This window comes from Patiria miniata, unplaced genomic scaffold (assembly GCF_015706575.1).
Source record: "Patiria miniata isolate m_02_andy unplaced genomic scaffold, ASM1570657v1 HiC_scaffold_7, whole genome shotgun sequence".
NCBI classification, from domain to species: domain Eukaryota; kingdom Metazoa; phylum Echinodermata; class Asteroidea; order Valvatida; family Asterinidae; genus Patiria; species Patiria miniata.
Genome location: NW_024037074.1, coordinates 21692019 through 21709635, shown reverse-complemented (window position 1 = coordinate 21709635; position 17617 = coordinate 21692019). Strand labels below are relative to the sequence as shown.

The following is a 17617-nucleotide window of genomic DNA, read 5'->3' as shown; positions in this document are numbered from 1 at the left end:
AGGTGTTCCTATAGGTTCGTCGAATGATATCCTGAACACTGCCAATTAACTGACAGGTTATGTGGCCACACCCTCACAAACCACCGACAACAAGCTCTTGCAGGAGCTCTTATACAATGCGAGTGCAAACTACGTAACTCAAAATGCAAAATAAATTGGTGAGAGCAATAAGCTGGCAAAGCCATTGAGGATTTCTTCTTTTGGGGGGGGGGGTGAGTGATGTGTGTATGTGTTGTTTTTTTTTTGTGGGTTTTTTTTGGCAACAAACAATCTGTTCAGTTATAAAATGGAACAGTTTTTAAATCTATTTTAAATGTCTTTCTACACCCATACATTTACAGTCAACTTGTTTCGAAGTCTACTATCTCGCGAGGAAGCACTGACAAGATTGCACACACAACAAAATGAAAACTTCTGCTATCAGTGTAGGAATGTTTTGTTGGAGGCACTCAAATGAATCAGTCATTGGAATAATGTCACACTTTCTTTAACCACGTTTAATCAACAGGATATATGTGACTACTTTTTCTTCTTCTTTTTCTGAATGTCAAAGAAAAAAATAACAACTTTATGGAATTTAACACACATGAAGGATTTTTTTTCACTTTTGCCAACAACCACCATCAAATATGATATTTACATTGCATGACTAAGAACTGACCTCAGGCACTATGATTTGCATTGTTCTTCAATCAATGGGGGAAAATACACCTTTAAAGTCATCAACACGATTTACTTGACACACAGTTACCCCACTGTCTTCTTTGCACATATAAATGTACATGTAGAGCGTCAAAACTGTCAATTCACTTCCCCTACACTGACCCAGAAAGATTCACCTTTGCTCTTCCCTAACCGCAAAAGATCCAACGTCAAAAATCAAATGAAATATTTCACCTGACAAAAAATCTTTTGTCTCTTTTTCTTTCAATTTTTTTCAGGAAAAATAGGGACAAAAAGCAACAACTCCATACTGTTTACAAGCAAAAACTGTGTGAAACTTGTGTCATTCGTTTATACTGTTAAGTAAAGATTAAATTTTTATGAAACTTTGCTTAAGTTATTTTGTTCTTTAAAAAGGCTTTTTAACAAGTTTGCCATAGCTTTATCTGCTTCATGCATGGAATCTGAAGGGCATTCATGGTTTTAATCTACATTCCTCACAAAATAAAGTGGGTTCTAGCAACCAATCTCAATTTAATGGTTGAAAGTTGCATATGGACTACCATGACCACAAAAGAAAATATACGACAATGACCCATTCATGATGTGCTTTCTCCACAAGGGACAAGGAACACTAGTCCGAGTATCAGAAATCACGTTATGTAGAGCCACACGACGAACGTCTGATAGTAGCATGCAAATTTTATGCAACCACGGGTGCCAGCCAATCGGAGTCAACTTTAGAAACTGTGACGTCATTTGGATCAGAAATGTGGACCAATTAAAAGCTGTTAGTCAATTTAGCTACCATACAAAAGGTTACCGAAGACCTGATAGAAGGTGCCTGCTGAATGGTCAGAATTAATTAATCCCTGAATCTGCTTGCATATCATAGACGCTTGAAGTGGATGTTCCATGGACTACGGGACACAAGCAACTTTCAAAAATGTCCAGTTGTCCCAAGGTTTCTAGTTTCATACCCATGTACAATGATTGGGGACCAGGGAAACCACATCTTTAATTGGTCCCATCATACCAATGCAAACCTTGGATTCACCACCTCAGTGGTACATAATGACCCGACCCAAATCCAAGATTTTATTTTCCCCATTCCTTTCCTCTGGGTATATTTGTAGATATAGGTTGCTGTTTGACCTTCCTCTCTGGGCTGAATTAAGCTCAGGCAAAACATTAATTTAGGAGCGCAGCACTGCAGAGTCATGCCTTAAAGATAAGAAAGAACTTTGGTAATTATTTGAAAACGAACCAAGCAAGTACCCTGTGAAATACTTCTGCCTGAAATTGTATCCTTTGGAATCAATCATAATTCATTGGAGGTACACAGTTTCTAAAAATGGTACGTATTGGTTAATACTGCAAATCTAATACTGATTTAGGGATTAATCACCAGACGGTGCAATTCAAAATATAAAATGGTAACTTTGAATCAGAGGCACAACTGCACAAGCAATGCAATAATAGGGTTTTTCTATCTTCTCAAAATGAATACAGGTCGTATCCACTTATCTTCAACTTCCAACAGGTTAGTTGAAGATGCACAAACTGCAAATGATCCTATTTAAAGACAACCTACGTTAATACAAAACTGAGCAAACCTTTGCTGATACAGATGTTAGCAAACGGCTGATGTGACTGAAAACTGTTTTATAAGCTGTGTTAAGGCAATTTCGCATCACACCAATATGTTGTGCATGTCTGTCCTTTGCAGCATACAAATTCCCAGCAAAAGTGTTTGGCCACATGCCATACTTTCAAATACAATTTGGGCCTGACCGTTTTTGCTTACCACCACTTCTTCTTTAGCAGCATTCTGTAACCTACCTTTTACACCCATTTAGTTGTTCAAAGAGTAAGCTGCACATAGTGATGGCATTTCCTCTGTTGACTGATATCTTCTAATAGAAGTTCAAGCCAAAACCAAGACTTACCACATGGATATACAAACCATGATAAAACGAGAAAAACTGAGTACGACCGGCTGTTTAATTTGTGTCCCCCATTCCCACACTACTCACATCCCACCTCATAGTACCTGATAAACATCCACAGAAATGGCAAAGGTACAGGCCACTTTGAGCATTGTATCACTGAATATACATGGAGGCCCCCTCGATGGCGACAGCGCTGTGTCACCTATTGTACAAGGCAACTACCCAAAGACAAATTATCTGCCAATATTGCTGGCAATGCTTTGAAGGGGGCTTCTGTGAGTTTTACAGTGGTGGCGTTCTCAGATTGGTCTGTTCTTGTTGGTGTCATCCTAGACGGCAGGTACTTTTCTTCAGGATTTTGCAAGTGCCTAAAAGTTGTAAATTGTATCATTTGTTTGAGGAGGTTGCCTGGCCGTGTGTTGAATGATTCCAGCACAAGCGATTGCAAGTCCAAAGGATGAGCTAGGTGTGATATGAGGAAAGAAAGTTAGTATCAAAACAATCCTGGCAATGGAAAAGGTTATCATAGTTTTCCTTGATGGAAGATTCTCACCAAATTCACTACACGACCACTGCTCACAGATCTAAGAAAAAAAAAAAAAACCTGTGAAGAGAAGGTGATGAATATTGGATCTAATTCAACAAAGTCCAGTACCACAACATTTTGGATGTGAACTTTGATAGAGCACAAAATTACAAAGTATGTGTCTGTCATGTTTTGTTTATCGTGAGTACCTGAGCGACTGTCTGTTCATTGATTGGGACATCGTCACCTCGTACTGCTATCCTCTGTACTACATTGCTGTAATCGGACTCCAGAATGATTCTGAAAAAGAAAAGGCAAGACAAGAGTATAAATTATGATGTAGAAAAAGATGAATTTATAAACAGTACAACTTTCTATGAAATAATACACACAGTTGAATGATAAGATTGTCACTGTTGTATCAGGGATGGACACATGAATGTTGCAGATGACTGGATCACACATGTACTGGTACTCTAGTCAATTTGGAGAGGTGTTGTAAACCTTTGGTTCTACATGTAGCTGTTGGGTCTGCACATAATACTTACAGGATTTTGTTGTACATGTATTTGGCAGGAAGTCTATGGACATTTTGAAGGGTCAAAGTATAGGATGTTTTACTTTGAACAGAAATAAATGTATGTGTATGCCTCATGGCCATCTTGCAAGACTGTTTCATTCTAATTAAGAAAAAGGCTACTTGTGCCTCTTCAGCAGAACAAATCCACTAACCTCAATAAAAAAGACGGCTGCTGTTCATAAGGTCAAATGTTTTCAAACAGGTGCTACATACAGCAGGGAATACTGGGTCTCATAATATAGAGCTATTCATAAGATGAAATTTGCGTTGGGGTGATGTAAATCAACAAGCAGTGCAATGAAAAGTGCTCAGATCAAGTTTGGCTACTTGTTTTATTTGGCATTCGGCTACGATAGCCCAAGAAAGTCTTCCGACTTATTTCCAATTCCCATGGTAGAAGATGAGGAATGAAATTACAGTGGGAAGAAACCCAAGAATTACTTTCCAGGGAAAACCCACAGAATCGAGTAGGGACTGAAAACAAAATCTACCTGTAGGCCCGGGCAGGATTCGAACTAGGGTCATATCAGTAGTAGGTGAGGAAAACACTACTATTCCAACCCGATCTCCCTAACATGAACCTGATCCACCTTGAAGCTCTTGACTTACATGCAGAACCAAAGTTTAGAGATTTTTCCAGTCTATAACAATCAGCCGAACACGATCCGGTCCACGTTCAACTGACACATGTTTGCTGATTAACAACCAAAACAGAATCAAGTGCACTACTCACCCTCCATCCACTATCTCATCCACAGCAAGGAATGCCGCATCTAAATGATCGAGGAGTGCTCGCTTCTCAACATTCTTTCTGTAGATGGGAGAGAAAAATAGTAGAATGCACATTTAGGTTCAGAAGACAAACAGAGAAAAACGACAAAAACTAAGAGGGTCGATACAACCATGAGCACAAAACAAGAACCTATATTCACGTAATACAAAAGCATAGAGTTATCCTGTCCTGGTCTGCTCAAGACCATTCCATGTACATCTGCACATGTAGGAGACAAGAGGACCAGAAATATTGGATGTGCATGCCATACATGTGCTTACAATCTACTTGCACACCAGTAAAACATCTTGAGCTCAAACTTATGTTTAAGAACTTTGGATTGCAATGGCAGAAATGGGAAATAACATAATTAACCCAATCATCATCATATTACATACATGTACATGTACCGGTGCATGTGTTTCATCATCATGATTCAACTGTACCACAATCTTTTTCTATTTTGCTTTATCTTTAGCACCAGAGGAGATCTCAGACTCTTGGTGTGCTTTCCGATTCAATGCTGATTATATTGGAATGCCAAAGCATGGCAGCTGTATGCTACATGGGATCTTCAAATTTAGGAAATGCGTTAACAAGAGAAGGACCCTTACAAGGATAGTCATATAAATCATAAAAGAATGAGTAACATATATTTTTTTTTTAGTACGCTCGCTTAATCGTCAAGAGAGGACATCAGAGTGCCAATGGTGATGGAGCTGAAGGATCAACATGTTAGGCTCCCTTCACTTTGTGATTTTAAGGGAAATATATTCGCATTTTGTCAGTAATTACAACTTTTCATTCTTTCATACAAATGCCACTGATGTTTTAATTCTTGCAATTAACACAATAAATCATTACAACTACCATAAGAGTAAAACCTGTTTAGAGCACATTGTACACTCTGTGGACTGATGTACACGTATACCTTTAGGTACAGCCCTAAGCCGGCAGTTATGTTCTAGTACAGCAGACCTTATCGGGTTCAACACTTGCAAACCCTTCATCACACTTATTTTTGATACCATCTGTCACAAAAGTTTCAACTCAACATAACTCAAATTTTACTCTTACTTTCTATCCATGGCAACAAGCAACTCGTGCATGTCTACATGTACGTACCCTGACAAGGTTTGCTTCGCATTGCCGCACATTTCCTCAAACATTAGGATGATTAGGATGATAATTACTCATTACCTCTCCACTCAGCTACCTCGAGTTTCGGTTGTGGATTTGCCAATCACACTTGGCTGTGAGCTTATGTGCAAAATAATGGACACGTGCTTGGCATTTCCGAACAATTTGTCAAAACTCCACGCCAGAGGAAAGATCTTTTGCAGAGTACAACCTAGATTCAATATCTTCATGTTCACACTAATGTGTCCTCTGAGCCTTGAACTCTAGCACCCTAGCGAACAGCCCTGGGATGCAAGGATTTACCCTATAACAACTTTCTGGAGGAAACCTGCCAAAGCTGACATTCTCAATTACAGTCTGCTTGGATCCTGGTAGCCTGGTCCCTTTGGGAGGTGCCCGCAGGGGAGAGGTGAGGGGGAATAGAGGGACTGGTTGGCCCAGTTTTTTTCGGCGTGGCTGCCTCTCAGCTCAAGTCTCATTGCCAGAGGCAAACCCAATCGCAGGATGCTACATGATCAGGTGGTATTCCCTTGTCCCCCTCACTGGTTTACACTGGCAAAGGTTGCTTACCTAAAAATCATGAGCAATCCCAGCACAGAATACCAACCTTTTTGCTCATCGGTACAAACAAGCAGCATGAACATTCAGTTCTTTATGATTAAACAGAAGGACTAAGGTAGGATTTCAGACCCAAAACCACCTTCTTTCAGGGGTAGTAATTATGACCACTGCACACTTACCTTTAGCTAAGCTAATATCAATCTACTTGGTAGGGATTCGAACCAGAGAATTCCTACTCCCTTGGTCATATCACCACTTGATTGCCAAGTGTATAGTTACTTTTGTCTTAAGTGACTTTAACGATTGCAAACAAAATGCGGACTAACTAATTTGGTAAATTAGGGGTAGTATTTGAAAAAAGTCTGTGTTTTTTTTCAAACGATTGATACAAAAAATCCACATTTCTTGAAAGTGACAGCACACCAGGTGTCGACACCAGGTGTCATGATTTCACAGAATGCTTGAGACTATTATCCACTTACAGTCAAGTAAGGTATTTCATAATATTTTGGTGGCTTTGTCTTTTGATGTTTGTAAATGTTTTATATTACCTTTAACCAGGACATGAACAGTGGTTTCCTGGATCACCATATTCTAGTCCTTTAACAATTGCGTACTAATTGTCATGAGAAGTAGGTGAATTTGTGGGGGCAGCACCACCTATTGTACTTAAGGGGTTTGGGATTGTCCCCAGAGCCACCAGGATGAAGTTCAAGGCCTGCCTCATTGCATCCAGAAGTGACAGCATGGTATTTACCCTAAGCCCTAACCAGTGACTCATACCGCCTCTGATGCACACTGATCCCAGCTTTACCCCCCTAAACTGGACTATCTCCCCCCTAAATGCCCTGTCTTTATGGCCATGCGCAACACACACCCCTACACATCAAACCTAAATCCTGCAGGGAAGGCTGAGCAGATGAAGGCTCAAGGCTTTTAATTCCCTCCCCTTCAAAGTGTCCAAGTTCAGGTCATAGTGGCTGTGCCATGTCTGAGTCACCTATGGGTTGCGGGGAGTGCATGTACCGGTACGTCTTCATGTAATACTGTATCGAATGTGGCAAGTTGTCTAGCTAGGTGGTTTACCATCTAGATTGCGCTTTGCAGATTGTAATAAACCAAGACTTGCTCCCACCCAATAGGCTATTGCATTTAACATGCACGGAAGCCTGTACTGCAGAAAATGACCACAGACAGACGAAAGAACTAGACGTAGACGCCTGATTTGCAGGAGCAGCTGGTGATCACACCCACATACACCTCTCCCGATTAAGTTGTCGATTCTAGATATACGTACATTTGTACCATTGAACAGAACACATAGAAACATGTTGTACACATGAATGCATGAACATATGTGTACATGAGTTGCCTGTGAGACTTGACCCCATTATTTTCATACTTTTAAAAGATCTCACTTTATACTTGCATTGGTAACTACATGTACTGTTCAAGCTGTAGACAGCGATTCTTGTACTCAGGGCACTGATAATTCAGAGAGACCATCTTGCATGGACATAGCCTTTAGTCAAGTCCCACGCGCTTACCCGGACACCCCGGATGCTGACACGTAAAAAGACTAGCACGAGCGGCGAAGCCGCAAGGGCCTTCATCATCTCGCGGAGAACGCTTATGTTTTTCTTTACATTTGTCTACCGATTTGGTAGACATGCATAATGCATTACCCGTTGTGAATTGACCAATGAAAATGCAGAATTACTAACGTAAATCAGCCATCGTCTGGCGCCAGACAGCACGCACGCCATGGCGCGCGTGCTGTTGCTGGTAACCGCAAACCACTGTTAGATGATTGGTTTATAATGCTTGATTTATATTACGTGAATAAATGAATAAGTGATTAGTTCCACGAGATAGTAAAGGCCCTCGCGGCATCCGGGGTGCGTTACGTGTCCGGATGGTCCTAGTATAGGCACGTGGGACTTGACTAAAGGCTAGCATGGACAGGAAACTTGGAGTAAAATGTCCTGCTAAGGGACTCCTACATGTGTATAGCGATTCACTGGCTGGGTTTCACTGAAGATCACATTACAAATCCCTGATGTTTCTCTTGCAAAGTGTGCTTCCTGTTACACCTTTACAGGAAGACATGTACATGTGCAAATACACATACTGTACACGCATACAGGTTTCAATGTCACATCATGCTAATAACAAGTGGGCTCTGACATTCTTGCAGGAAATTTGAGGTGCATGTATACAAGAAACATATGGCAACAAAAGGCAGGAAATCCCTTAATGTTAGGAAGGCTTAAATCTCTGATTCATAAATCAAAGGATGGTTTGCAGAAAATAAAAAGGCAAACAATTATAAACAGGTGTACAGTTTAAGATCTGTAAATTTGTTTATGGCAATAGTGACAAAATCTATACTGAACTGAAAAGCATTTGGGTTTTAACAACTTGTAACACTGCAATGGAAATTCAAGGACTATCTCTGATTACTAATAATGGGTTGAAGAAAGATGGCACTGCAATACTAAGCCAGGTCAAATGAGACAAGGAGTGCTTTTCTATCACCGCTGGGTCAATCCCCAAATCTCTGCAAGAATAAAACCTGTTGCCAATCTGATGATGGACACACACCGACTGATGAGACAATGATTCGATATAAGTCACTCCCTTGAAACCCTCGAATGGAAAGCAAAACGGGATGAGTTTTCTAAAGCTCCGAAAACAAATCCCTGTTAAACCCCTTCATCACACTAAGCCAATCCCCCAATGCGTTAACCACTTCAGACAGTGTAAGTCCTATCAGGATCTACCACTTATCCTGTTCACCTGTTACCACTGTCACTATCTCTCTCTTCTCCTAAACAGCCCCCCCCCCCCACGTCTACTCTGGCGTTCTTTTGTTATCTTGTCCCCTCCCAACAGCCCCTCTCTTCCTCTCCCCTCCCCCTCCCTCCCCCCCCCCCCCCAAGAAGAGATGACAGGCATATTAATGAATTTTCCGCATGGGCCTAAGTCAAGTGGTTCATCATGGCTGATGGCTTCCAAAGCAGACCGGAGAACAACACTTGGGGCTTCGTTGGCAGCCAGCTTGCATAAAACAATCAAGTCTTGATGCCCAACATCCGGTCCTTGTTAGGGGCAACTCTGCCGGGAAATGGTTCAGTATCCAACTTACATGGAGCGTACAGAAGATCAGATGCTTCAGATTAAACAAGATCAGACAATGTCAATTGTTAAATTTTGAATGATGTCATCTTCCTCCAATTTTTCCCCCCAACTGGACATTTTATGCAAGTCCGTCGAGCAGCAATCTTAGACGGTGATCTTAAGTTTTTGAATTTAGAAACAATGAATCAATTTCTGGATAATTGACTCCTTTAGTGTATGCAAATAGCTGAATCAGTTCACACACAAAATCGTGAACATTTTGACAAGTAGCCATCAGCCTCCTGAGGATGAGGCAGATCAGAATTTCTCACACTGATCAATAGAGGGCAGTTTATACAGGGTCACCACTCAACAGAACTCCAGCAATAGCATTTAACTGCAAACTAAACCCCTGTTACAAATATCTCTTTCTCTTGAAAGTGAAACACACATTCACGCAGCAAATTTACATTGATGCCTAGGGTGCACGCCAAAGAAACAAACTGGCGCACCACGGTCAGGCATTCAAAAACCATTTACCAGTAGGTCAGGAGAACGTGTACCTGATAAGCAAATGTTAGTTTCTAAATTAAATAAGGTAACCCTATACCCACAGCCTACAACTGCACCATGTCATGACAGGAAGGCAACAAAAATAATACAGGGGATATCTGATAATTAGAATCTGTTTCCACGCACTGATTGACAAGCGGGCTGTTTCCTGGCCTTCCCTCCTGCATTAATGGACTTGGCCGATGCTGACACAGAGCACTGCTGCAGGAACCGACAAGATCATACCGGCAAATAACAGATTATGTTTTCATATTCCAATTTAAAATGACAGAAACAATTCATGTAGGTAAACATTTTCAGACTGTTAGACTGACTAGGGAATCTGTGAGAATAGAAGTCCAGAACAGAAAATTACCAAAAGTTCATTTAATTAACACTATTCAATTTTTCAGCATTCAACTTGCACTTTGCATTATTTGAGACTCAAAGTAGCAAGTACATCAGAGATGGAACATATTAGTACTGTGCAAGATTGGAGACAGAGGGGTATCCCCAGTATGCCTACATGTATACCCTATACTCACTCTTAGAGTTAGACTATTGCTACCTAACACATCCCCTACCGGGGGTAGATATCTCAAAAGAATTCCTAAGTTTCCGGGAACACAATGACAAACAAAAAGTGGGGGAGGGGGTCCCTCTGTTGCATATCTTGTTGAAGATGGCTCAAAGAAACCAATTTATAGGATCATACCACCCTGAACTTTCCTTAGCTTTAACCAATTCCCATCACAGCCGCCCCCACCAGCCTACCTGCATCCAAACCACTTGTCTTGTTTTTGCCACGAAACCCTTGAATTTGTGACCTCGCCCTCAAAAAGTAGGGCAACGCCCACAAAAAAACAAGACACTATCTCAACAAAAAAAAAGGGGGTCAAGATAAGGATCACGACCGAATCGATACAAGCAGCACAACTCCCTTAATACTAGCGTGGCAAATATTTTTGGATACTCATTTCAATCTAAGAATAAATTGACTGATACCAAAAACAAGTCTGTCACAGACCGGTCACACTATGGCAAAATGTCACTGTTCGACCTGTTTCCCTCACTTCTTTCCCCCTGCCCCCCCCCCCTCACTTCTTCCACCCTCCCCCTCCCCCCCCCCCCCTTTCACTGTCTTCCCCCGTGCTGTAATCCTCTTCCCCTGTATTGCGACCGTTAATTAGACCGCCAAGGCTGCCTAGGGTGATAGCAGGTCAGCGTTACAAGCATCAATGGCAAAAGGGGGCAATTCCATGGAGGGATATCAAAGGGGAAATCATACCACAGAGGGTGAATGCAGTGCAATGGGCGCTGTCATCAGCTGGCCGCGTGTCTTCTGACATTGGTTCTGGTGCTGAGCGATGCATGTCACTGTTCATTATGGGTAATCGGCCACAAGTGCACAATGGATTACCTTGGACTTGGCACAGTATGGATATGACTGACTACATACATGTATGTACATGTACATTGCACTTGAAAGAGAAATGGAATGAACACGTGTACATGTACCGGTACTGTGATTCATTTGTACTGTAATAGGACAACAAACTCGTTTGCAGATGAAGCAGCTCAAGTTCAATACATTTGTAGCATAATGTCTTTCTCAAACACTGTACAAATTAATGTACTACTACATGTAGCTAACACAGCACCAAATGTGTATGTTCATTAGATCGGCATTGGCATGGGTGGCACACTGCGTTAAGCACTGGCCTCTCACTGCTGTGGCCCAGGTTCAATTCCCGGCTCGGGTTGTTGTTGATTCTTTCCTGTGCCACAAGGGTTTTTCTCCGGGGTCACCGGTTTTCCTACCTGTGCAAAAATCAACACCTTTTGATCTGGCTGTGCTCCGTGGTAAGACATGGGTCGTATGGCGGCTGCCTAATGCACCTTTACATGCCTTTGGCTCGACCATGTTGTAACGGCGTCCTTTGCAATTCAGCTTCTGCTGCGACTAAGAATGATAAGCGCCCCCCCCCCTAAAAAATGTATTTATTTAATGATCGAATGGATAAAGGTAGAGTACATTTACATGTATGTAAAGGACAATTTGACTGAAGCTGGATTTGGCTTCCAGGTTACTGCATCTATTCCACTACACAACTCACTCAGAAACTCATCAATGCAGTTCTACTCATACATGAACATGTACATGTATGTTGGGGTCTTCCAGTTTTTGAGAGTGGAACAGATTTCTTTCCTGGGTTGTGGAGCGAAAGTCTCACTTTAAAGTCTACATATCCTGTACCTGTATATGTACGTGCTTTGACTTAAAAGGCATCATGTAGTACTGTATTGTGTACACAGGTATGGCACTAATAAAAAAATGCATGCACAATTTACTGAACATGCACTACAATTATCAGCAGCACTTGCTTCAATCCACCACTTGAAACCAGAAACTGCATCAGACAAAATCTAATTGTACAGGACATACAGAAATTGGAAACTTAATGATCGGTCACTCTGGGTTTCATGTTTAACACTCAACTGACATTTTCCAGAGGTTTTTGGTAATCTGTTTGCCACGCCTTGAAATAAAGAAATTTCCCCAAAACACAACATGGGGTTTATCAGAGCAGATCTACAGACTCAAGCATGTACGATGTACAAGTCACCCGGCCAGCTTGTTTTTTAGTATCATTTGGAACTCATCTATTCTTAAATTCGTCCCGGTTTTTCTCGGTTTCTAAAAATTCCTTATCACTTCTCTCACAGGCATCCTGCTATTTTGAGAAAACCACAGAAGCTCCTGAACCTGCCAAGCACAGCAGAAGTAGGAGCCCACGTGATGGCTGCATGGCTACGGTTTGCCACAATCTCCCTGGAAATATAGCCAGAAAAAAACAAACAGCTAACAACTTTGGAAACACAACCTGGTTTGTATCAGAAATGCTCCGAGAATGAAAACAACTTTACACGTAGGTGCACATGTATGAATTATAGGTTCCGGGCTGATTTCCCAAGAGGAAAAGACTTCTTGCAGAACTGTGAACCGTGCAAATGTTGAAATCAGGCACATGGGTGAGATGAAAATGTTGTCACGTCTAGCAAACAAACACGGAGGTGTGCAGTACTTGCATTAAGTTTGTATTCAGTGGTATAAAACCAGCAAGAAGAGGAGGTATGTTTCAGAATAACGGGACACATAATTTCAAAACAAATTACACATGTAATTGTTTTGTTAATCAATTTAAAATTGACTTTTATGGTATTTAGGAGTTAAAATTTCACGAAGAAAATTACACTTACAGACAAACCTCATCTGAAGCAAGATATAGCAAGGGTCCCCCACCCCTCTTTTGTGTTGGTAATTGTGTTGCAGGAATTTCAGGAATTGTGTTAGGTAACAATAGTCTAGAGTGTGTATAGGGTTTGGGGACACTAGGGGTGCGTTCGAGCATGCTACCGGTACTCGTGTTAACATGAGTATACTCCTGAGCACCCGAACGGCAGGAGTACGACTCGCGGGTCAGCAAGAGTATGCTCTCCATCATACCAGGAGTATACTCCTGCACCGAGAGTAATGCGCACGCAACATTTTCCTGCACTTGGGAGTAGCAAGAGTAACACGCTCGAACGTACCCTTGGAGTGCCCCTCGACAGAACATGCAATCTACGTCCTAATGGTCACAATCACAGATTGCAATGCATTGCATGAACATATTTCTCATAGACTAAGCCACAACTGCAGACTTTAATACCGGCGCAAAATAAACAAATGTATCATTTTATAACATCTCAATGCTGCAATGAACAAGATTGTCAAGTGTCATTTGGTAGTCTATGGGTCACCCTACCCCCAAATCTATTTGTTTCCCTCAGCCCCAGTTGTAATTTTTTTCCGCTAGAAAATATGAGGCCTTTCCATGTTTTGTTGACCCTCCCCAAGCCACCATCAACGAAACTTCAGCCTATTAACGTGCCTTACAACAGGACACTATGACTCATAGGCCCTGGCATGAGCAGGTTCACCATTAATTACTGGCCTAGCTCCAAGATTGCAAGATTAGAATCTGTCTAGACCTTAAGATTTGGTGTTTTTGAAACAAAAGGGGGCCAAGTATAGACGAGTGTTACTAGACATCTAGTGATCTATGTGAAGATAAGATCTATGGAAAATGTCCATCTACATGTATGCTACGTAAAAACATTTAAAATGTTTCAATCCCAGTTTCAAACGATTGTTTTTCCTATATTCCATATTTTGGGGGCCAAAAGACACAAACTACAGACTATGATTAACACACTCAAAAAAACTGTGACACAACAAGCAATTTCATGAACTCAAATTAATCTTAGTCAACTACATTCTTCAGTTTGCACTCAATTAAAATGTCAAAAAGGAACAGCCAATACTCTAGACTACTGTAATCAGCTTATTAAGCAACATGTATGTTCTCATTGTTGTTTTTGTTTTTTGCGACTTCCCCGAAAAAGTAAAGTCCTTGTTAAGTTACCAAAACCAAGGTCATTGAAATAGATTTCGATTAGTCCAATGGAATGAACTCCATTCTGTAAAACTTGCGCATCTCCACTAACAAACACCTTTCACACCACAGACCACTTCCTGTACTGCATCGTCACCACAGCAGACAGCACACACAAAACGCACCTGTCTCAACGAGAAAGGAACTTTTTAATTGTTGAAGGCTCAGGGGCTGAACTGGTCGTGTTTGTCAGCAGATGTTTAACTTTAAGCACAGCCATGTGCAAAACAAAAGGGAACAGAATGCAAACTCTGCAACACGAAGAGCTATAGTTGGTCAAAGTTTGCTTACACAGTGTCTGCTGCTTCTGCCATTTAAGAAGCCATGAAGAGCAATTCAACATTCTGTCAATGTCTTAATATACTAGTGAGTCAAAGAGAAAAACAAGAGTAATGGAAAGGAGTGTTTACAGTAAGTCATACATGTAGTAAATTTAGGAGACGTGACGGAAGAAAACGTCCAATGGGAACACAGATTTAATTACACTCAGGAAGTACAAAATATTTTTTTTCCTCCTAGCATCCACCCCCTGATCAATCTCCCAGTCCCTTGGGGCGCATCAATTTACTTTAAAATTACTGGGAAAATAGCAGGGGGTTATAAAGACATCTGATATAAGGCATCGACTTGAAGAGAGGTACGTGTGCATGTACATGTGAGATATTTGCAAACATGACTCTGTGTCAGTGCCTGCTATATAAGGACAAAAATTTGTACCACTGCCTTATAGTAGAGTGAGCAAGGATCTTGAGAGTTATTTTGCAGATTGTGAGTTCAAGTCCAGCATGTAGGGTTGCAGCAAATCCCTATGTTAGATGGCTCGCAACTGATTGCTTTTCTCTGCAAAAGAGTAAATGGGTACCCGTGACAGCAGAAATGTTACTTGTAGCTATCTGCACAATCAAGCTGTCATACAGCTCAGATAATCTTGGCACTATTAATGATCAGGGGTAATGATGTAGAATTTTGATCATGAATGCAAGCAGATACACTGCAACACTTAATCACAGCCACGTAAAAATAAACAAGTAGCCAGTCTAGTTAGACTGTCACAAGATTTCAGATCTGAGCGAGGTTGATACCTACAGAAAGTATCACTGGAACATCATCAACATGATTCCCTTCCATGGAACATCATCGACATGATTCCCGTCCATGGAGCATTCTCAACATGATTCCCGTCCAAGGAGCATCATCAACATGATTCCCTTCCATGGAACATCATCGACATGATTCCCTTCCATGGAACATCATCAACATGATTCCCTTCCATGGAACATCATCAACATGATTCCCTTCCATGGAACATCATCGACATGATTCCCTTCCATGGAACATCATCAACATGATTCCCTTCCATGGAACATCATCAACATGATTCCCTTCCATGGAACATCATCAACATGATTCCCTTCCATGGAACATCATCAACATGATTCCCTTCCATGGAACATCATCAACATGATTCCCTTCCATGGAACATCATCAACATGATTCCCTTCCATGGAACATCATCAACATGATTCCCTTCCATGGAACATCATCAACATGATTCCCTTCCATGGAACATCATCAACATGATTCCCTTCCATGGAACATCATCAACATGATTCCCTTCCATGGAACATCATCAACATGATTCCCTTCCATGGAACATCATCAACATGATTCCCTTCCATGGAACATCATCAACATGATTCCCTTCCGTGGAACATTCTCAACATGATTCCCTTCCGTGGAGCATTCTCAACATGATTCCCGTCCATGGAGCATCATCAACATGATTCCCTTCCGTGGAGCATTCTCAACATGGAGCATTCTCAACATTATTCCCTTCCGTGGAGCATTCTCAACATGGAGCATTCTCAACATGGAGCATCATCAACATGATTTCCCATCCATGGAGCATTCTCAACATAATTCCTTTCCGTGGAGCATCATCAACATGATTCCAAGCCATGGAGCATTCTCAACATGGAGCATCGTAAACATGATTCCCTTCCATGGAGCATCATCAACATGATTCCCGTCCATGGAGCATTCTCAACATGGAGCATCATCAACATGATTCCCTTCCAAGGAGCATTATCAACATGATTCCCTTCCGTGGAGCATTATCAACATGATTCCCTTCCGTGGAGCATCATCAACATGATTCCCTTCCAAGGAGCATCATCAACATGATTCCCACATAAGAAAAACCTGAATTGCATGTGACTTGTACAAAGTCACACAACCTTTACAACTTCTCAGAACTAGACTTAACTTAGACCCAGCCTTGCCATTAGAAGCAACCCCCTAGAGGCCAGAGGGGTGTGGTTGAGAACTTCGTACTCTCTTCATCACCCGCAATCAAATCCTTTACCCTTTTAAAACTACCATTCAAAAATCAAAATAATTAACTGAGTTTCACTCCATAGTGACTCACAAAACCTTATTATTAAAGTATGTATCAGACAATCCTATCATTCACATGACTTGATCACTGCTTACGTCCAAACCTATACTAAATGCAGCCCACAATAAAAGCAAATACCAGAAACCAGTTTGAAATGAAGTCTGGCTTTTGGACCACTTGTATTCAATTCAATTCAAGCAGTGTTAAAAACCCTGATTAAGTTGTCCTTCACCTCCAAATGTAGAGGCTCAATAATGAAGAATTTGGACATTTCTTCGTTTTGACAACACTCTCATAATCTGCCTTCTAACTTTTCAGGTTTACATATGTACATCAGGTTTGACAGGCATGTCTAGAATCATTGCAAATGATACAGACACCCATACAGCTACAAATACATTTTAATTCATGTACATTGTATAACCACTTTGTCTTTGGGGGTTTGTTCTCTTTGAAATATGATCGTTTACTGAATGTTTTCCTTTTAAAGTGCTCTGAGGGTCATAAATAATCTATTACGAGCACAGACTGGATGCCAAATTACTTCCACTATAGAAACCCCTGCCCTGCCATGCCACGCCCTGCCCTGCGTAATGCCAATGATATAGACCAGCCTCACAGCTAGACAGTCAATTGCTTGCTAGCTAAGGCTCTGAAATGTAAGGGGCGATCAGTGAGCTTTACTAGCATTAGTACAATAGCTGTTTGATAAGAGCTCTAAGACTAAAACTGACAGGGGAGGATAATGAGCAACCAGCCAGGGTCCTCCAGTTTTGACAAGTGGGAGATGATCAGTAGCTTAGCACAATAGCTGTCTGATCAGGGGGTGATGATCTGTTCCTCAGCAAGCACCT

The 17617-nt window shown here is 41.3% G+C and overlaps 1 protein-coding gene across 3 annotated transcripts in view; it reads right to left on the bottom strand.

Annotated features, from left to right (window-relative positions):
* LOC119744716 (coatomer subunit zeta-1-like) overlaps positions 1-17617 on the bottom strand; it is a 65535-nt gene that overhangs the window by 21154 nt on the left and 26764 nt on the right. For all 3 annotated transcript variants that reach the window (XM_038220792.1, XM_038220790.1, XM_038220791.1), the window contains exons 5-6: positions 4455-4532; positions 3351-3441 (exon numbers count right to left, since the gene is read on the bottom strand). In XM_038220792.1, the coding sequence (XP_038076720.1) occupies positions 3351-3441; positions 4455-4532 (169 nt within the window). The remainder of the gene's footprint in view (positions 1-3350; positions 3442-4454; positions 4533-17617) is intronic.